The sequence below is a fragment of the Salvelinus alpinus genome, chromosome 23, assembly GCF_045679555.1.
Source record: "Salvelinus alpinus chromosome 23, SLU_Salpinus.1, whole genome shotgun sequence".
Lineage (NCBI taxonomy): Eukaryota > Metazoa > Chordata > Actinopteri > Salmoniformes > Salmonidae > Salvelinus > Salvelinus alpinus.
This window is the reverse complement of record NC_092108.1, coordinates 19,917,562-19,936,513: the sequence shown is the minus strand read 5'-3', so window position 1 is coordinate 19,936,513 and position 18,952 is coordinate 19,917,562. Positions and strand designations below refer to the sequence as shown.

The 18,952-nt window shown below is 40.6% G+C and overlaps 3 protein-coding genes across 4 annotated transcripts; all 3 read right to left on the bottom strand.

The window, feature by feature from the left end:
* Nucleotides 1-346: 346 nt before the first annotated feature.
* LOC139550476 (uncharacterized) lies at nt 347-2,824 on the bottom strand. Its single transcript, XM_071361401.1, has 4 exons — nt 2,444-2,824; nt 2,224-2,345; nt 1,950-2,064; nt 347-1,735 (listed from the first exon to the last, which is right to left on the bottom strand). The coding sequence occupies exons 1-4, from the start codon at nt 2,646-2,648 to the stop codon at nt 594-596; spliced, it is 1,584 nt and encodes a 527-aa protein (XP_071217502.1). The 5' UTR covers nt 2,649-2,824; the 3' UTR covers nt 347-593.
* A 1,097-nt stretch (nt 2,825-3,921) lies between these two features.
* Nucleotides 3,922-7,157, bottom strand: LOC139550485 (uncharacterized). Its single transcript, XM_071361409.1, has 4 exons — nt 6,789-7,157; nt 6,568-6,689; nt 6,298-6,412; nt 3,922-5,733 (listed from the first exon to the last, which is right to left on the bottom strand). Exons 1-4 carry the CDS (start codon nt 7,000-7,002, stop codon nt 4,649-4,651), a joined length of 1,536 nt encoding a protein of 511 aa, XP_071217510.1. The 5' UTR covers nt 7,003-7,157; the 3' UTR covers nt 3,922-4,648.
* Nucleotides 7,158-7,547: 390 nt separating this feature from the next.
* LOC139550486 (uncharacterized) lies at nt 7,548-14,392 on the bottom strand. 2 transcript variants are annotated; one of them, XM_071361411.1, is made up of 4 exons: nt 13,870-14,392; nt 13,549-13,751; nt 10,647-10,761; nt 7,548-10,429 (listed from the first exon to the last, which is right to left on the bottom strand). In XM_071361411.1, exons 2-4 carry the CDS (start codon nt 13,633-13,635, stop codon nt 9,336-9,338), a joined length of 1,296 nt encoding a protein of 431 aa, XP_071217512.1. In that variant the 5' UTR covers nt 13,636-13,751; nt 13,870-14,392; the 3' UTR covers nt 7,548-9,335. The 2 variants fall into 2 exon arrangements, with proteins under 2 accessions (XP_071217512.1, XP_071217511.1); XM_071361410.1 differs by having other exon boundaries at nt 13,651-13,751.
* Nucleotides 14,393-18,952: the final 4,560 nt, after the last annotated feature.

Sequence of the window (18,952 nt, the reverse complement as noted above, 5' to 3'; positions counted from 1 at the left end):
AGGCAAATACTGTACCAGATTATATTCTAGTCTGAATTTACAGTGTAGGGTAACCATATCTATTGACTAAAAAATAAGACGCTTTACTATCTGAATAAATTCTTCAGATTGTAAAAAGTCTTGTGTTTTTAGCCAAAACATATGGCTACATGAAGGGGAGAGTGCAGTGCAATGCTATGGCTCACATGGTTATCAAGCATAAAAGGCTAGAGATGCATAATGCACGACACACTGTGGTGAAACGTAAAATACAGAAACACTTCAACCATTCATAAAAACAAATGGTTTATATATGATCAAATATTGTCATTTCCATTCTCATGAACACAACCTAAAGAAACCCGTCTGAAAATGTGGTATGGTATTTATTAAAGGATAGAAAAAGGTATAACTGATGAGACACGCTGTACCAAAATGAATGAATGTCGGGAATCAATGCAATTGCACATTAGATGAGGCCTTCAGTAGGAGGAGCCTAGTATTTCTTGCTTACGGCATTCAATTGACAACGTACGTTCTAAATACTATGTAATAAGATTAGTACACAGTATGCAGTTTAAGTAATTGTTAAAGAAAAACTATGCAATTATGAACTATTTATTCCATCTGTTCTGAGACAACATTAAACTTGTGTGTGGATCCCCAGGGTATGCGGGTACCACGTATTGAGAGACTGGACCCTCCCCTATGTGAGTTCTTTGATGTGACTTCATTTTGGAGCGCTGGGTGAAGCATTTCCCACACTGTGTGCACTCGTAAGGCTTCTCCCCGGTGTGGACCAGAGCATGTCTGATCAGGTTGCACTGTTTGGTGAAACTCCTGCCACACTGTTCACAGGTGTATGGTTTCTCTCCGGTGTGACTCCGGAGGTGTACTTTGAGCTGGCAGAGACGCTGGAAGCTCTTCCCACAGAAGGTGCAGCTGAAACGCCTCTCGGTGGTTCCGCCTGATCTCCACTGAGTCCTCATTCTCTTCACCATGTTAAAACTACTGCGACTCAGGCTGTATCCAGAGAAGGTGGAGGTGGTGGCCATGTTTGACCCTGTCATGCACTCACTCAATCTCACTGTTGCTTCTGAAGCCCTGTATTGATGCAGTCTTGGCTGTAGAGCTAAACTTTTTCCTTCATTACTTGAGTTCAGCATCTCACTGCTCTGTCCCTCTGGCATCTGTTGTCTAGTCTCATCAGCCATTGTCCTGATATGTCTTTTCATGTGTGCTGCTGCACTGAACATGTTAGCATGTGGTTTCCATATAGAAGTGTGAAGTGATGGCCCCACTTCATCTGTCATAGTAGAAACGGATGGCAGCCCACTATGAGATGGGAAAATTGAGATATTCTGAGAGTACTCTTCTGTGGAATGAAAGGAGAAATCTGGGTGGCCATCAGGGTCAGTGTCTCTGCCTGGATCCACAGAGGTCCACAGCTGCCCATCAGTCTCATCCATGACAAACTGGTCAGGTCCTGCCAGGGCCGTGGTCTGATCTAACTCCTCCTCTTTCTCATCCTTCACCATCACTAGGTCTAGTGAGTCCTCGTCCTCGTCTGGCTGTTGCTGCTCTGTGCTGAACACCTCTGTAGATGATAGCCAAGGTGTGCCTGGTTCCTCTGGATGAACAGAATTGGGGTAATTTTCCACTGAGTCTTCTGGAGATATGTTGGGTTGTGTGATGAAGTCCTCATCACAGTGCCGTTGCTCAAAGGATGGTGGTTTCCCAGGCTTGGAACCAGACTCTAAAGATTTTTGAATCAACATAAAATAAACGTTACAAAAGACCCTTAACAGTTGCATAACATGACTGCTTTAGAACTGACTGTGTGTCCGTGCGCTACATATGCCAGAACATAAAACACCTAACCACAATGTATCAATTTGTAAAAGTGCACACCACCACACACACAGTCTTCCATAGACAGACAGAGCAGTACCCCTTATGGTCGTACCCACCCTCTCCAGTGATCCTGAGCTCTTCCTGAGGGTCAGTCTTCCACACGTCCTCTGCTGTCTCCTCATCTTTGATCAGTATGGGTTCAGTCTCCACTCTCTGCTCCACATCTGTAGGCTGTAACATGGACTGAGGTTATTACTCTGGACACACGCCATGTCTAACCCTTTTCATACTCATGAATCACACAAAAACAGTAAATTCTCCTGATAATCCAATAACAGAATTGATCCAAGATGTCAGGTCTCTGTAATTGTAAAAGGTGATTTATCACACCAGGGGTTGAGAGTCCCCTTCAACAGACATCTCGCAGTCTCTCCACTGTGAGGTACTCCTCTGCTTGTTCGAAACAATCTTGACTGGATATGAAGGTCTCTCTGATGCCACGGGGTAAAAACCTGGAAAATAATTATATTCAGTCAAATATTAGGGCTTTTCACACATTTGGGTTTTGCATATTCAATCAATTTACCATGAATAATAACACAACAACTACCTTTTCGTCTGCGCGTTTTCTTCAGCTCGCTCTCCATCATTTGACACTTCCTTTTCAGTACATCAATATCTCGCTGGCTTTGGGTCATTTCCAAACGTATAACAGCACAGCTATCATCTACACGTTTGTTTATTTCTGTTACAGCTGCTTTAGCCAATACCTCCATAATGGATACAAACTGCGCCTGAAAATTGCAGCTGGCCATCTTGTCCAGCCCAAATTACAGATGTGTATTCTCTGTGTTAAGTAAATAGTATACTATTTAAGTAAGCTAATGTGCAATAAACAATCCGTAGATATTGCTAAATAACAACAATGTAGTGAAGTGGAGATGAGTGCGCAATTTCAATAGCACTTCCGTTAAACTCTTGACGTAAGTATTTATTACCGTAAATATGAGACTGCAACAGCCCTTCAAATTGTTAGAATTAGCACTGGCAAGACAAATACCAGGGTCGATTATAGTGTGCATATACCATGTAGGGTAGCCATCTCTATTGACAAAAAAAAAAGAACACGTTTAACTTTTTGAATAAAGAATTCAGATTGTAAAACGTCGTGTTTTTTTGCCAATAGGTATGGCTACATGTAGGGGAGAGTGCAATGCAGTGGCTCACATGGTTATTAATGCATAAAAAGGCTATCAATACATTGCTAGACAACTATTTTCAAGTCTTGCCATAGACTTTCAAGCAGATTTAAGTCAAAACTGTAACTGTTAAATGTTCAGGAATGTTCCTACAGTTTTGACTTAAATCTGCTTGAAAGTCTATGGCAAGACTTGAAAATAGTTGTCTAGCAATGAACAACAACCAATTTGACAGAGCTTGAAGAATTTTGAAAAGAATAATGGGCAAATATTTTACAATCCAAAGCTCTTAAAGACTTACCCAGAAATACTCACAGCTGTAATCGCTGCCAAAGGTGATTCTAACATGTATTTACTCAGGGTTGTGATTACTTATGTAAATAATTTATTTCAGTTTTTCATTTTCAATACATTTTCAAACATTTCTAAAAGCATGTTTTCACTTTGTCATCATGGGGTATTGTGTATAGACGGGTGAGAAAAAAATCTATTTAATCCATTCAGGAATGGAACATTTAATCCACTCAGGAACATTCACTGTCTTCTTGGTAAACAACTCCAGTGTAGATGGAATAAGTACAATGATGTTGATCCATCCTCAGTTTTCTCCTAACATAGCCATCAAACTCTGTAACTGTTTCAGTCACCATTGGCCTCATGGTGAAATCCCTGAGCCTTTTCCTTCCTCTACGGCAACTGAGTTGGGAAGGACACCTGTATCTTTATAGTGACTGGGTGTATTGATACACCATCCAAAGTGTAATTAATAACTTCACCATGCTCAAAGGGTTAAGCACATTTTTACTCATGAACTTATTTAGGCTTTCCATAACAAAGGTGCTGAATACTTATTGACTCAAGACATTTCAGCTTTTTATTTCTTTATTAATTTGTAAACATAAAAAAAACATAATTCATTATGATATTATGGGGTATTGTGTGTAGGCCAGTGACAAACAATCTCAATTTAATCCATTTTAAATTTAGGCTGTAACACAACAAAATGTTTTATATGAGATGACAGTACAGAATGTCTCCCTTTTATTTTATGTTTTTCTGTTAGAAATGAATGCACTTTATGTATCTAGTCTCCCAATTTGAAGGTGTCTTAAGTATTTGGACAAATTCACTTATAGTCTATTACTATTACTAAAATACATAAAGTGAATAAATTTCTAACCGGTAAAACAGATATGTATGAAAATATCCTCAAATAAAAGGTGAAATTCTGTATTGTCACCTCATATAAAACATTTGATCTCAAATCCAGAATGCTGGAGTATAAAGCCAAACTAAATATTTTAGCTTCACTGTCCAAGTAAATATGTAGGGGAGTGTATTATTGATCTAAAACCGCAGATTGACTCTTTAATTAAATACATTTTATTGAATATAACATGTTTTTTACGATTTTGTGGTAGCAATACACAATGTTACCAGCTGTAAATAAATAGGTTAATAAAATAAAAGTGATGATCCGTTAACAGTCAAATATAAAACCATTTCACAAATCAATTAGGAGAAAAATCTTGTCAAAATGTCTCAAAATATCTTCTTTCCTATATTTTCCCATAGAAATTGCAATTATGTTCATATTTGTTCCATGTGTTCTGAGACTACATTAAACTTGTGCGTGGATCCCCAGGGTATGCGGGTGCCACGTATTGAGACACTGCACTCTCTCCTATGTGAGTTCTCTGATGTGACGTCATTTTTGAGCGCTGAGTGAAGCACTTCCCACACTGTGTGCACTCGAAGGGCTTCTCCCCGCTGTGGACCAGAGCATGTCTGATCAGGTTGCACTGCTTGGTGAAACTCTTGCCACACTGTTCACAGGTGTACGGTTTCTCTCCGGTGTGACTTCGGAGGTGTTCTTTTAGCTGCCAGAAACGTTGGAAGCGCTTCCCACAGAAGGTGCAACTGAATCGCCTCTCGGTGGTGCTGCCAGAACTCCACTGAGTCCTCATTCTCTTCACCATGTTAAAACTACTGCGACTCAGGCTGTATCCAGAGAAGGTGGAGGTGGTGGCCATGTTTGACCCTGTCGTGCACTCACTCAATCTCACTGTTGCTTCTGAAGCCCTGTATTGATGCTGCCTTGGCTGTAGAGCTAAACTATTTCCTTCATTACTTGAGTTCAGCATCTCACTGCTCTGTCCCTCTGGCATCTGTTGTCTAGTCTCATCAGCCAATGTCCTGACATGTCTTTTCATGTGTGCTGCTGCACTGAACATGTTAGCATGTGGTTTCACAATAGAATAGTGAAGTGATGGCCCGACATCATGAGATGGGAAAATTGAGATATTCTGAGAGTACTCTTCTGTGGAATGAAAGGAGAAATCTGGGTGGACATCAGGGTCAGTATCTCTGCCTGGATCAACAGAGGTCCATAGATGCCCATCAGTGTCATCCATTACAATTTGGTCAGGTCCTGCCAGGGTCGTGGTCTGATCCAGCTCCTCCTCTTTCTCATCCTTCACCATCACTAGCTCTAGTGAGTCCTTGTTCTTGGCTGGCCGGTGCCGCTCTGTACTGAACACCTCTGTAGATGCGAGCCGGGGTGTTCCTGGTTCCTCTGGACGATCAGAATTGGGGTAATGTTCCACTGAGTCTTCGGGAGATATGTTGGGTTGTGTGATGAAGTCTTCATCACAGTTCCATTGGTCAAAGGATAGTGGTTTCCCAGGCTTGGAACCAGACTCTAAAGATTTTGGGATAAAAATAAAATTAACATTACAAAAGACCTTTAAAGAGACACTTTGGGATTTTGTCAATGAGGCCCTTTATCTACTTCCCCAGTCAGATTAACTTGTGGATACAATTTCTTATGTATCTGTTTCCAGTATGAAGGAAGTTAGAGGTAGTTTGCGAGACAATGCTAACTAGCGTTAGCGCAATGACTGGAAGTCTATGATTATCTACTACTGTAGCATACTAGAAGATACCCAGAGACTTCCAGTCATTGTGCTAATGCTAGTTAGCATTGGCTCGCAAATCTACTTTAGCTTCCTTCATAATGGATAGAGACAAAAAAATGGTACCCACAAATTCATCTGACTATGGGGAAGTAGGTAAAAGGCAAAATTCTGAAGCATCCCTTTAACAGTTGCATACCATGTCTGCTTTAGGACTGACTGTGTCTGTACGTTGGCTCCATAGGCTAACATAAAACACAGAACATCAATGTAGCCATTTGTTACATGCATACCAGCACACACACACAGTCTTCCATAGACAGAGCAGTACCCCTTATGGTTGCACCCACCCTCTCCAGTGATCCTGAGCTCTTCCTGAGGGTCAGTCTTCCACACATCCTCTGCTGTCTCCTCATCTTTGATCAGTATGAGTTCAGTCTTCACTCTCTGCTCCACATCGGTAGACTAACAGGGGACTGAGGTTATTACTCAGGAAACACACCATATCTAACCCTTTTCATACTCATGAATCACACAAAAGTACATTATTCTGACGTTACAATAACAGAAATGAATCAATAGGTTAGTTCTCTGTAATTGTAAAAGGTGATTGATCACACCTGGGGTTGGGAGTCCTCTTCAATAGCACTCTCTCGGTCTCTCCGCTGTGAGCTACTTCTCTGCTTGTTCAAAACAATCTTGACTGGATATGAAGATCTCTCTGATGCCATGGGGTAAAAACCTGGAAAATAATTGTATTCAAATATTAGAGCTACATTTCACACAATTCGGTTTTAAATATGCAATGCATTCAATTGACTATGAATAACACATCAACTACTTTTTCTCCTGACTCGTCCATGTGTCTTCTTCAGCTCACTCTCCATCATTTGACACTTCCTTTTCAGTACATCAATATCTCGCTGACTTTGGGTCAATTCCAAACGTATAACAGCACAGCTATCATCTACACGATTGTTTATTTCTGCTACAGCTGCTTTAGCTAATACCTCCATAATGGATAATAACTGCGCCTGAAAATTGCTGCTGGCCATCTTGTCCAGCCCAAATTACAGATTTGTATTCTCTGTGTAAGGTAAATGGTCTACAATGTCCAAGCTAATGTGCAATAAACAAGCCGTAGACGTTGATAAATGGCAACAATGTCTGATGTGGAGATGCGTGCGCAATTGCAATCGGACCTCCGTTCAACTCGTGACGTGAGTATTTATTACCGTAAATATGAGACTGCAACAGCCCTTCAAACTGTAAGAATTATCACAGGCAAGACAAATACAGTACCGGGGTTTATTCAGGTCTGCATGTAGGGTAGCCATATCTATTAAATAAAAAAATACTTTTTACCATCTGAATAATGAATTCAGACCGTAAAAAGTCTTCAGTTTTAGTTAATTGTTATGGCTACATGTAGGGGAGAGTGCATTGTGCAGTGGCCCACATGCATGGTTATTAATGCATAAAAGGCTATAGATGCAAAATGCATGACGCACTGTGGTAAAACGTAAAATACCAAAACACTTTCTAGCATTCATTAAAACTCATGGTTTATATATGATCAAATATTGACATCCACACAACCTAATGAAACCATTCTGAAAATGTGGTATGGTATTTATTAAAGTATTGAAAAAGGTATACAACTTGTTAGACACATAGCTGGGGAACAAAGATATTAAACTAGTTTAATGTAAATTTCATTCAATGATACTGTATATTTCAAGTAACTATCGCATTATACATGCATTATAGCGGAGTTACATTGGGAGGTTATTCGCTTAGGGTTTTTAAGGCACATGCATACACTCCCCTATGTATTATTTTGGACAATGAAGCTACAACTTTTAATTTGGCTCTATACTCCAGTATTTTGGATTTGAGATAAAATGTTTTATATCAGGGGACAGTACGGAATGTCACCTTTTATTTGAGGATATTTAATGCATATCTGTTTATGCACGTCATATATCTAACCACCACATTTAGAATAATAATTTTGGGGGTGATTATATTTGTCACACGAGTGTGTAATGAAAATGTATTTCTTGCATATCCCAACTCCCCAAGACAACCGCAGGGAGTGGAGTCACAGGCAGGCTCTCCATTGTCCAGCGCCACTGCGGCAATTTGGATTAAGTGCCTTGCTCAAAGGCACAAGGGTAAAATAATTCCTTGTCTGCTCCTTTATTTGCAACAGCAACCTTTGGGTTACTGGCCCAATGCTCTAACCTCGAGACTGCTTGCCGCCCCCATTTGAAGGTGTCATAAGTATTTTGGACAAATTCACTTAGTTTATTTAATTTATTCAAAAGTTAAGTATTTGGTCACACATTCCAACCACGCAACGACTACATCAAGCTTGTGACTATACAAAGTTGTTGGTTTCATTTGCAGTTTGTTTTGATTGTTTCGGTTGATGTCGTGGCCAATAGAAATTAATGGTAAATAATGTATTGTGTCAGAGTCACTTTTATTGTAAATAAGAAATTAAGAATGTAATCTACATTAATGTGGATGCTACCTTGATTACGGATAATCCTAAATGAATCATAGATAATGATGAGTGAGAAAGTTACAGATGCACATAGATCATGCCTCCAAAACATGCTAACCTCTCACCATTACCAATAACATGGGAGGTAAGCATCTATTTGTGTGGTATGATGTTCATGCCTCTAACTTTCTCACTCATCATTAGCTAGGATTCATTCATGATTATCCGTAATCATGGTAGCATTCACATGAATGTAAAAGGGTTCAGAAACATATTCTATTCTTATTTACAATAAAAAAACTCCAAAATGACACAATACATTATTTACCATTCATTTATACAGGGCACAATATAATCCAAAACAAATTGCAAATGAATCCAACAAGTTTGTAGTCACAAGCTTGATGTAGTCATTGTGTGCTAAGAATATGGGACCAAATACTAAACTTTTGACAAAATGTAATACGTCATACGTGAATTTGTCCAAATACTTATGCTTCCTTCAAATGGGGGGTGGGGGGGGGGGGGGGGGGGGGGGGGAGTAGATACATACAGTGCTTTCATTTCTAAACTGTAAAATATATGTATGAAAATACCCTAAAAAAAAAGGTGACATTCTGTACTGTCGCCTCATATAAAACATTTGATCTCAAATCCAAAATCCTTGAGTATAGAGCCAAATTAAAAGTTGAAGCTTCACTGTCCAAATAAATACATAGGGGAGTGTATCAGTAGAGGTATTAGATACAAAAAGAAAGCACATCAGATAGTGTAGAAGAAGATAGCGAGTACGGTTGATTGATCTACATTTTCACATTGAAAGTATTTCCGAAGCATAATGCAATTATGTTCCTATTTGTTCCATCTGTTCTGAGACTACATTAAACTTGTGTGTGGATCCCCTGGGTATGCAGGTGCCACGTATTGAGACACTGCACTCTCTCCTATGTGAGTTCTCTGATGTGATGTCATATTGGAACGCTGGGTGAAGCATTTCCCACACTGTGTGCACTCGAAGGGCTTCTCCCCACTGTGGACCACAGCATGTCTGATCAAGTTGCACTGCTTGGTAAAACTCCTGCCACACTGTTCACAGGTGTACGGTTTCTCTCCGGTGTGACTCCGGAGGTGTTCTTTGAGCTGCCAGAAACGTGGGAAGCTCTTCCCACAGAAGGTGCAGCTGAAACGCCTCTCAGTGGTGCTGCCCGACTTCCACTGAGTCCTCATTCTCTTCACCATGTTAAAACTACTGTGACTCAGGCTGTATCCAGAGAAGGTGGAGGTGGTGGCCATGTTTGACCCTGTCATGCACTCACTCAATCTCACTGTTGCTTCTGAAGCCCTGTATTGATGCAGTCTTGGCTGTAGAGCTAAACTATTTCCTTCATTATTTGAGATTAGCCTTTTACTGCTCTGTCCCTCTGGCATCTGTTGTCTAGTCTCATCAGCCAATGTCCTGACATGTCTTCTCATGTGTTTCTCTGCACTGAACATGTTAGCATGTGGTTTCCATAAAGAAGAGTGAAGCGATGGCCCCACTTCATCTGTCATAGTAGGAACAGATGACAGCCCACTATGAGATGGGACCATTGAGATATTCTGAGAGTACTCTTCTGTGGAATGAAAGGAGAAATCTGGGTGGCCATCAGGGTCAGTGTCTCTGCCTGGATCCAAAGAGGTCAACAGCTGCCCATCAGACTGATCCATGACAAACTGGTCAGTTCCTGCCAGGGTTGTGGTCTGATCCAGCTCCTCCTCTTTCACCATCACTAGGTCTAGTGAGTCCTCGTCCGGCCGGTTCTGCTCTGTGCTGCTCAGATGCGAGCCGGGGTGTGCCTGGTTCCTCTGGACGATCAGAATTGGGGAATGTTCCATTGAGTCTTCTGGAGATATATTGGGTTGTGTGATGAAGTCCTCATCACAGTGCCGTTGCTCAAAGGATGGTGATTTCCCAGGCTTGGAACCAGACTCTAAAGATTTGGGGATAAACATAAATTAAACATTATAAAAGACCCTTAACAGTTGCAAAATACGACTGCTTTAGAACTGACTGTGTGCGTACATTCCCTCCATATGCCAGAACACGAAACACCTAACACCAATGTAACAATTTGGAATGTGCATACCACCACACCCACACAGTCTTCCATAGACAGACAGAGCAGTACCCCTTATGGTCGCACCCACCCTCTCCAGTGATCCTGAGCTCTTCCTGAGGGTCAGTCTTCCACACGTCCTCTGCTGTCTCCTCATCTTTGATCAGTATGGGTTCAGTCTCCACTCTCTGCTCCACATCTGTAGGCTGTAACAGGGACTGAGGTTATTACTCTGGACACACGCCATATATTTATTTATATTACCTTTATTCAACCAGGAAAAGCCCATTGAGACACAGTCTCTTTTGCAAGGGAGACCTGGCCAGAAGGAGGCAGCAATCAATACATTACAACACTTAAAACATATAATACAATCAAATCAGCACAGCAATACAATCCAGCCTACAGGAAACATTTACACTCCTCCTGAACAGAGTTTTGTACCAGAGTTTTAAAGTCATTGAGGGACACTACATCTAGTTGAAGCATACTTTGCAGAGCATTCCATGCCTCTGGTGCACAATAGGAGAAGCAGTCTTGCCTAACACAGTAAGGGCCCTGGGGACTTTAAGTAGCAACCACCTACTAGATCGTGTCTGGGGCAATTCCACATTAACGGAATTACACTTTGACTCAGTTTTTTCCATTTAAAATGTATGCCAAAAAAAACAGAACTCTTCACATGGACTATTTTTTACAATTTACACAGAAAATTTCACAAAAACTGGAAGAACTGTGCAGAAGTAAAGTTTGGTAACAGAATTACGGTAAAATGTTCCCTAGTTTTCCAAAAACGTTAAATATTTGCTCCGAATGAAGATTCGAAGATGTCTGCAGAAGGAATGGGCTGTCAGCTATAAGACCTTGAGTAAAAAAATAAAAAATAATAAGTGTTTATTGAACTACAGTAGGTGAAGTGGATTTACATCCGGTAACATAATTACATCATGGTACCCGACCTGTACTATACAGAAATGCATAATTATGGACATGAATATCATTCTCTTCATGGTGATATATCCTGAAAGAAATATGCAATATCCTTGTTTTGCAGTGGTGGAAAAAGTACCCAATTGTCATACTTGAGTAAAAGTAAAGATACCTTAATAGAAAATGACTCAAGTAAAAGTCACCCAGTAAAATCCTACTTGAGTAAAACTCTAAAAGTATTTGGTTTTAAATGTACTTAAGTATCAAAAGTAAATGTTATTGCTAAAATATACTTAACTATGAAAAGTAAAAGTGTAAATAATTTCAAATTCCTTATATTAAGCAAACCAGACGGCACCATTTTCTTGTTTTTTACATTTATGGATAGATAGGGGCACACTCCAACACTCAAGACATTATGTACAAACGAAGCATGTGTTTAGTGAGTCCGCCAGATCAGAGGCAGTTGGGATGACCAGGGATGTTCTCTTGATAAGTGTGTGAATTAGACCATTTTCCTGTCCTACTAAGAATTCAAAATGTATCAAATACTTTTGGTTGTCAAGAAAAACGTATGGAGTAAAAAGTACTTTTTTTTTTTAGGAATGTAGTGAAGTAAAAGTAGTCAAATATATACATAGTAAAGTAAAGTACAGATGCCCAAAAAAACAACTTAAGTAGTACTTTCAAGTATTTTTACTTAAGTACTTTACACTACTGTTGTTTTGTATATTTGGGTATTATTCAACACACTGACTATTATTGCAATGAGCTCCGCCCCCAACAAGACCACTTTTGTTTGGTCCGGACCAAACCAAATCTGAAATGAATGTAGACATCTATGTTTCACAAGTTTTGGCATCACAGTAGAGTACAGTACAGCAAAGTAGAGTTCAGTACAGTATATGTTCAGTACAGTACATTATACTGTACTCTACTTTAGTGTGCTCTACTGTACAATGCTGTACTCAACTTGTCTTTACTGTACTGTGCTGTCCAAACTTATGAAACATAGACGCCTATGATTGGTGACCCAGCTGTTGGTTGTGACTGCTATGATTCCCTATTGCAGTCAATTCAATTGCAGTTAATTGCATTACATATCTCTGTAATTACATTACCAATTTGGTAACTGAATTAAGAGTTTGAATTACATAATAATTCATAAACAAAATTGATAGCAGTAAAACACTAACTAATTGGTAGGTCTACCTTTACTTGTTACTTCTGTGAACTTTCATTATCCTCCCTCCTTATGAGGGAGAAATTATAAAATACCTAAAAGTGTTTGGTATACATGCCTTAGTTATAAAAAAATATATAGAATCTTAGCTTTAATTTGACATGCTTCTATGAACTTCACATGTTGGTGCTCATGGGTCCTTTTCGATGGAAATCTGCTAGTGGTGAAGGAGAGCAGGCTACAGAGGGAGTTTATCCAGGGCTTTGTATATGAACACATATCTAATGTATTTCATACGCAATCACACAACAACGGTAAATTCTACTGATATTCCAACAACAGAATTGATCCAAGAGATCGGGTCTCTGTAACCGTAAATGGTCATGTATTACACTCCTTAAGTTCCAAGGATCTTATGCTATTTTCAGAGGTAGACTGACTCTGGCTGCCAAAACAGCCAAATACTCCAACTAAACGTAAATCGATTCTCAATTGCGATACGGTTCTAGAAACATAACGCCCTTTACTTTCATGTCACAACAAAATAATTTCATAAATGCAAAATATACACTTACTGTACACTGTTTTAACGGGTTTTTATCACAGTTGGATCCGACATATTTTTTCAGTGACAACACGTTTCTGGCGGCCTTCTTCCGTTACACACTAGGTGTTCGAGGCAGCCTAGGTAACCTTAGCTAATTAGCACAGGTGGTCCCTCTGTCTTCCGTAAACACGTACTGTAACATGGGGATATGGCCTTATGGGAGCACTAACCCTAAACCTATAAAAAGGTGTGTATCAATTTTACCTTTTGGTGTTTTAAAAATTATTTATCGCTTATATGAAAGTTAAGTTCCTTATGCTTCCAAAACTGTACCTCAAGCGATGCATAGTAATGTAGGGTCCCCTGTACAGAAGACGCCTTCATCCAATGACTCTTATGTGTAATGGAATTGCGAGTCATGATCAAGGGCTACACCTGGGGTTGAGAGTCCTCTTCAACAGCCTTCTCTCCGTCTCTCCATTGTGAGTTACTCCTCTGCTTGTTCAAAACGATATTGACTGGATATGAATATCTCTCTGATGCCATGAGATAAAAAAATAAAAAAAATGAAAATATTCAGTCAAATATTAGGGCTATTCACACATTTGTTTTTTGCATATACAATCAATTTACCACGAATAAATCAACAACTACCTTTTCTCCTTACTCGTCCTCGTGTCTTCTTCAGCTCGCTCTCCATCATTTGACACTTCCTTTTCAGTACATCAATATCTCGCTGGCTTTGGATAATTTCCATGCGTATAACAGCACAGCTATCATCAACACGATTGTTTATTTCTGCTACAGCTGCTTTAGCCAAAACCTCCAGAATGGATACCAACTGTGCCTGAAAATTGCAGCTTGCCATCTTGTCCAACCCAAATTACAGATGCGTATTCCCGGTGTGAAGTAAATAGTATTCAATATCCAAGATAATGTGCAATAAACAATCCGTATATGTCCATAAATGACAACAATGTAGTGAAGCGGAAGATACGCGCGATCATTCTTCTTCTTCTATGGTATAATGGCGTTCGCAATAATTTGATGTGCATATCGCCACCTATTGTGCGGGTGAACAATTTCCAAGCTAATGTGCGATAAACAATCCGTAGATGTTGATAACTGGCAACAATATGGGAAATGCGTGCGCAATTGCATTTGTTGGTCTGCTTCTTGTTCTTCCACAAACATACTTAGAAGTGCATGCCGCCTCCTACTGTGTGGGGTGAAAACTGTGGAACTGCTACTTCAACCTCCTTCACCCTAACAGGGCACTCCTGAAACTCGGGCACGTGGTTCCCACCACAAATGCAGCACCGTGTTTCCATCCAATTACTCTTTCACAGCATATTTATATATGATCAAATATTGTCATCAACACAACCTAATAAAACTATTGTGAAAATGTGGTAAAGTAAAAGGTATATACACACTGAACAAAATATAAATGCAAAACACAAAATGTTAAATATTTTACTGAGGTACAGTTCATAGAAGGAAATCACAAATCAATCAATTGAAATAAATCAATTGGGCCCTAATCTATGTATCTTACATGACTGGGAATACAGATATGCATCTGTTGGTCACAGATACCTTAAAAAAAGATAGGGTCAGGGATCAGAAAACCAGTCAATGGTGTGACCACCTTTTGCCTCTTGCAGCACGACACATCTCCTTCAAATAGAGTTGATCAGGCTGTTGATTGTGTTCTGTGGAATGTTGTCTCACTCCTCTTCAATGACTGTGAGAAGTTGCTGGATATTGGCAGGAACTGGAACACGCTCTCCGACACGTGGATCCAGAGCATCCCAAACATGCTCAATGGATGACATGTCTGGTGAGTATGCAAGCAATGGAAGAACTGGGACATTTTTAGATTCCAGGAATTGTGTACAGATCTTTCCAACATGGGGCCGTGCATTATCATGCTGAAACATGAGGGGATGGCGGCGGATGTATGGCACAACAATGGGCTTCAGGATCTCGTCACGTTATCTCTGTGCATTCAAATTGCCATTGATAAAATGCAACTGTGTTCATTATCCGTAGCTTATGCCCGCACATACCAGAATCCCACCGCCACCATGGGGCACTCTGTTCACTCCAAAGTGACACAAGTTTATTATTTGGTCCCATATTCCTAGCATGCAATGACTACATCAAGTTTGTGACACTACAAACTTGGATGCATTTGCAGTTTCTTTGGTTTTGTTTCAGATTATGTTGCGCCCAATAGAAATCTATGGTAAATAATGTATTAACACACCATAAGTACTTATGAAACTTTTAAATGGGGGGACTAGATACATAAAGTGCATTTATTTCTAAATGGTAAAACAGACATGTATGAAAATACCCTCAAATTAAAGGTGACATTCAGTTATGTCACCTCATATAAAACATTTGATCTCAAATCCAAAATGCTGGAGTATAGAGCCAAATTAAACATTTTAGCTTCACTGTACAAATAAATACATAGGGGAGTGTATCAGCAAAGTTGGCAACCTCACAGTCACCATTTATGACACCATTGTCTCTCCCTGCCTCCCCCCACACACGCAACCGTGGCGTCATCCTGGACGCCACCCTTTCCTTCGACCACCACATCCGACACTGTCAAATCCTCATTCTTCCACATTCTTCCCCAATATTGCCAAAGTCAGGTCCTCCCTTCCTGCCTTTGAAACCCTCATCTACGCATGCATCACCTCTCGTCTCGAGTACTGCAACTTACTACTCTCCGGCATCAATGCGAGCTCCCTTTATAAGCTGTAAATGGTTCCGAACACTGCAGCCCGACTCTTTACCCACACTAAGTCCTCGCAGCACATCACCCCTGTCCTCCATGAACTCCACTGGCTCCCTTTCTCCCAACTTATTAACTACAAGATCCTACTTCTGACCTACAAAGCCCTTCAACACCTTACCTCTACAACCTTCTTCTCCCCTACCAACCCACATGCTTACTCCGTTCCACTACAGCAGGCCTCCTTGCCGTTCCCAAGTCCAAGCTCCAAATCTTCGGCGACAGGGCCTTCTCCAGGGTTGCACCAAGGCTCTGGAACTCCCTCTCACCAAGAATGGCGGAGCCGGAGGGGATGGCTGCCGTTTTACGGGCTGCTAACCAACTGTGCTGTTTTTATTTTATTTTGCGTTTTGTAACTTATTTTTAAATTTGCTTTGTACATAATGTTGCTGCTACTGTCTCTTATGCCCGATAAGAGATTATGGACATCAGAACAGCGATTACTCACCTTGAACTGGACAAAGAATGTTTCTTTAACGAGTCCCATGTGAAGTATATACTGCTTTCTCGAGAAAAAGCCCAAATCCCTTTCATTTGAGTGAAGATAGAGAAAAAGGAGGTCAGGCTGCCTTCTGAGAATTCGTAGGCGAGTGAGTAAACCTCCACTACCATCCGTTCTATTGGCCAATGTGCAATCATTGCAGGCAAACTTAAATCAGTTTTACCTCATTTCTACCAGCATGTCACATGTGCAACCAGAGGAAAAAACCTCTAGACCACCTTTACTCCACACACCCTGTGTATAGCCTCGTTATTGTTATTTTAGTGTTTTATTTTTTACTTTTTTTTAAACTTTAGTTTATTTAGTAAATCTTTTCTTAACTTTTTGTTGAACTGCATTGTTGGTTAAGGGCTTGTAAATAAGCAATTTACTGTGAGGTCTACCTGTTGTATTCGGCGCATGTGACAAATAACATTTGATTTGATTGAAATTTGATTTGATCTGTGACTGAGTACATCAACATCTTTCAGTCCCTCCTAAAGTCCCACCTCTTCAGCATAGTGTAAAATGTTGCGTCAATCGAATCTGGTATCAGGATAAAATGTGATTCAGTCACCGAACATACTTTAATTATTTTTATTTAACACAAGCGATAAATGGTAAATGCAATTTTCGTATATATGGGTTCACTGTATCACCACGCAGGGTAAAGCAGAGAACTGACTGAAATAGTAGACATCTTCTTTTATACTGTGACAGATGTAGTTCCAACTTTAGAGTTGGCCTGTCACAGTAGAGGCTTAGCGTGGTTTAAACTTGCTAGCCTATCGGTGGTGCCCAGGCTGGTCCCAGCCTCACAGCACACAGGATCCAGATATCCGGAAGTGTTTGTTGTGAAGTTTGAGCTGATTTGTCGGTGGCTACACTGCTCAGTTCCTGTTTTCTTGTTATTCAGCATTTTTCCATCTTGTCTCAACCTTCTGGTTAGCACAGTCGACACCCTATATTAACAACAGCTTTTCTGCAGTCACGCTATGTTTTGTGATTAACATGTCCTATTTCTATAAGGCATATATTTATGTTAAAAAGAGAACAAAACCATCCTTCACACACCCCTTGACTTTCCCCCCACATTTTGCCTGAATTTAAAATGGTTTAAATAGATATTGTGTGACTGGCCTACACACAATACCCCATAATGTCAAAGTGGAATTATGTTTTTAGACATTTTTACAAATGAAAATCTGAAATGTCTTCAGTCCATAAGTATTCAACCCTTATGTTATGGCAAGCATAAATAATTTCAGGAGTAAAAATGTGCTTAACAAATCACATAAGTTGCATGGACTCATTCGGTGTGCAATAAGTGTTTAACATGATTTTTGAATGACTACCTCATCTCTATTCCCCACACATACAATTATCTGTAAGGTTCCTCAGTCGAGCATTGCATTTCAAACCGATTCAACCACAAAGACCATGGAGGTTTTCCAATGCCTCACAAAGAAAGGAAACTATTAGTAAACTCAGCAAAAAAAGAAACGTCCTCTCACTGTCAACTGCGTTTATTTTCAGCAAACTTAACATGGGTAAATATTTGTATGAACATAACAAGATTCAACAACCTAGACATTAACTGAACAAGTTCCACAGACATGTGACTAACAGATATTGAATAATGTGTCCCTGAACAAAGGGGGGAGGGGTCAAAATCAAAAGTAACAGTCAGTATCTGGTGTGGCCACCAGCTGCATTAAGTACTGCAGTGCATCTCCTCCTCATGGACTGCACCAGATTTGCCAGTTCTTGCTGTGAGATGTTACCCCACTCTTCCACCAAGACACCTGCAAGTTCCCGGACATTTCTGAGGGGAATGGCCCTAGCCCTCACCCTCCGATCCAACAGATCCCAGACGTACTCAATGGGATTGAGATCCGGGCTCTTCATTGGCCATGGCAGAACACTGACATTCCTGTCTTGCAGGGAATCACGCACAGAACGAGCAGTATGGCTCATAGCATTGTCATGCTGGAGGGTCATGTCAGGATGAGCCTGCAGGAAGGGTACCACATGAGGGAGGAGGATGTCTTCCCTGTAACGCACAGCGTTGAGATTGCCTGCAATGACAACAAGCTCAGTCCGATGATGCTGTGACACACCGCCCCAGACCATGACGGACCCTCCACCTCGATCCCGCTCCAGAGTACAGGCCTCGGTGTAACGCTCATTCCTTCGACCATAAACGCGAATCCGACCATCACCACTGGTGAGACAAAACCGTGACTCGTCAGTGAAGAGCACTTTTTGCCAGTCCTGTCTGGTCCAGGGACAGTGGGTTTGTGCCCATAGGCGACGTTGTTGCCGGTGATGTCTGGTGAGGACCAGCCTTACAACAGGCCTACAAGCCCTCAGTCCAGCCTCTCTCAGCCTATTGTGGACAGTCTGAGCACTGATGGAGGGATTGTGCGTTCCTGGTGTAACTC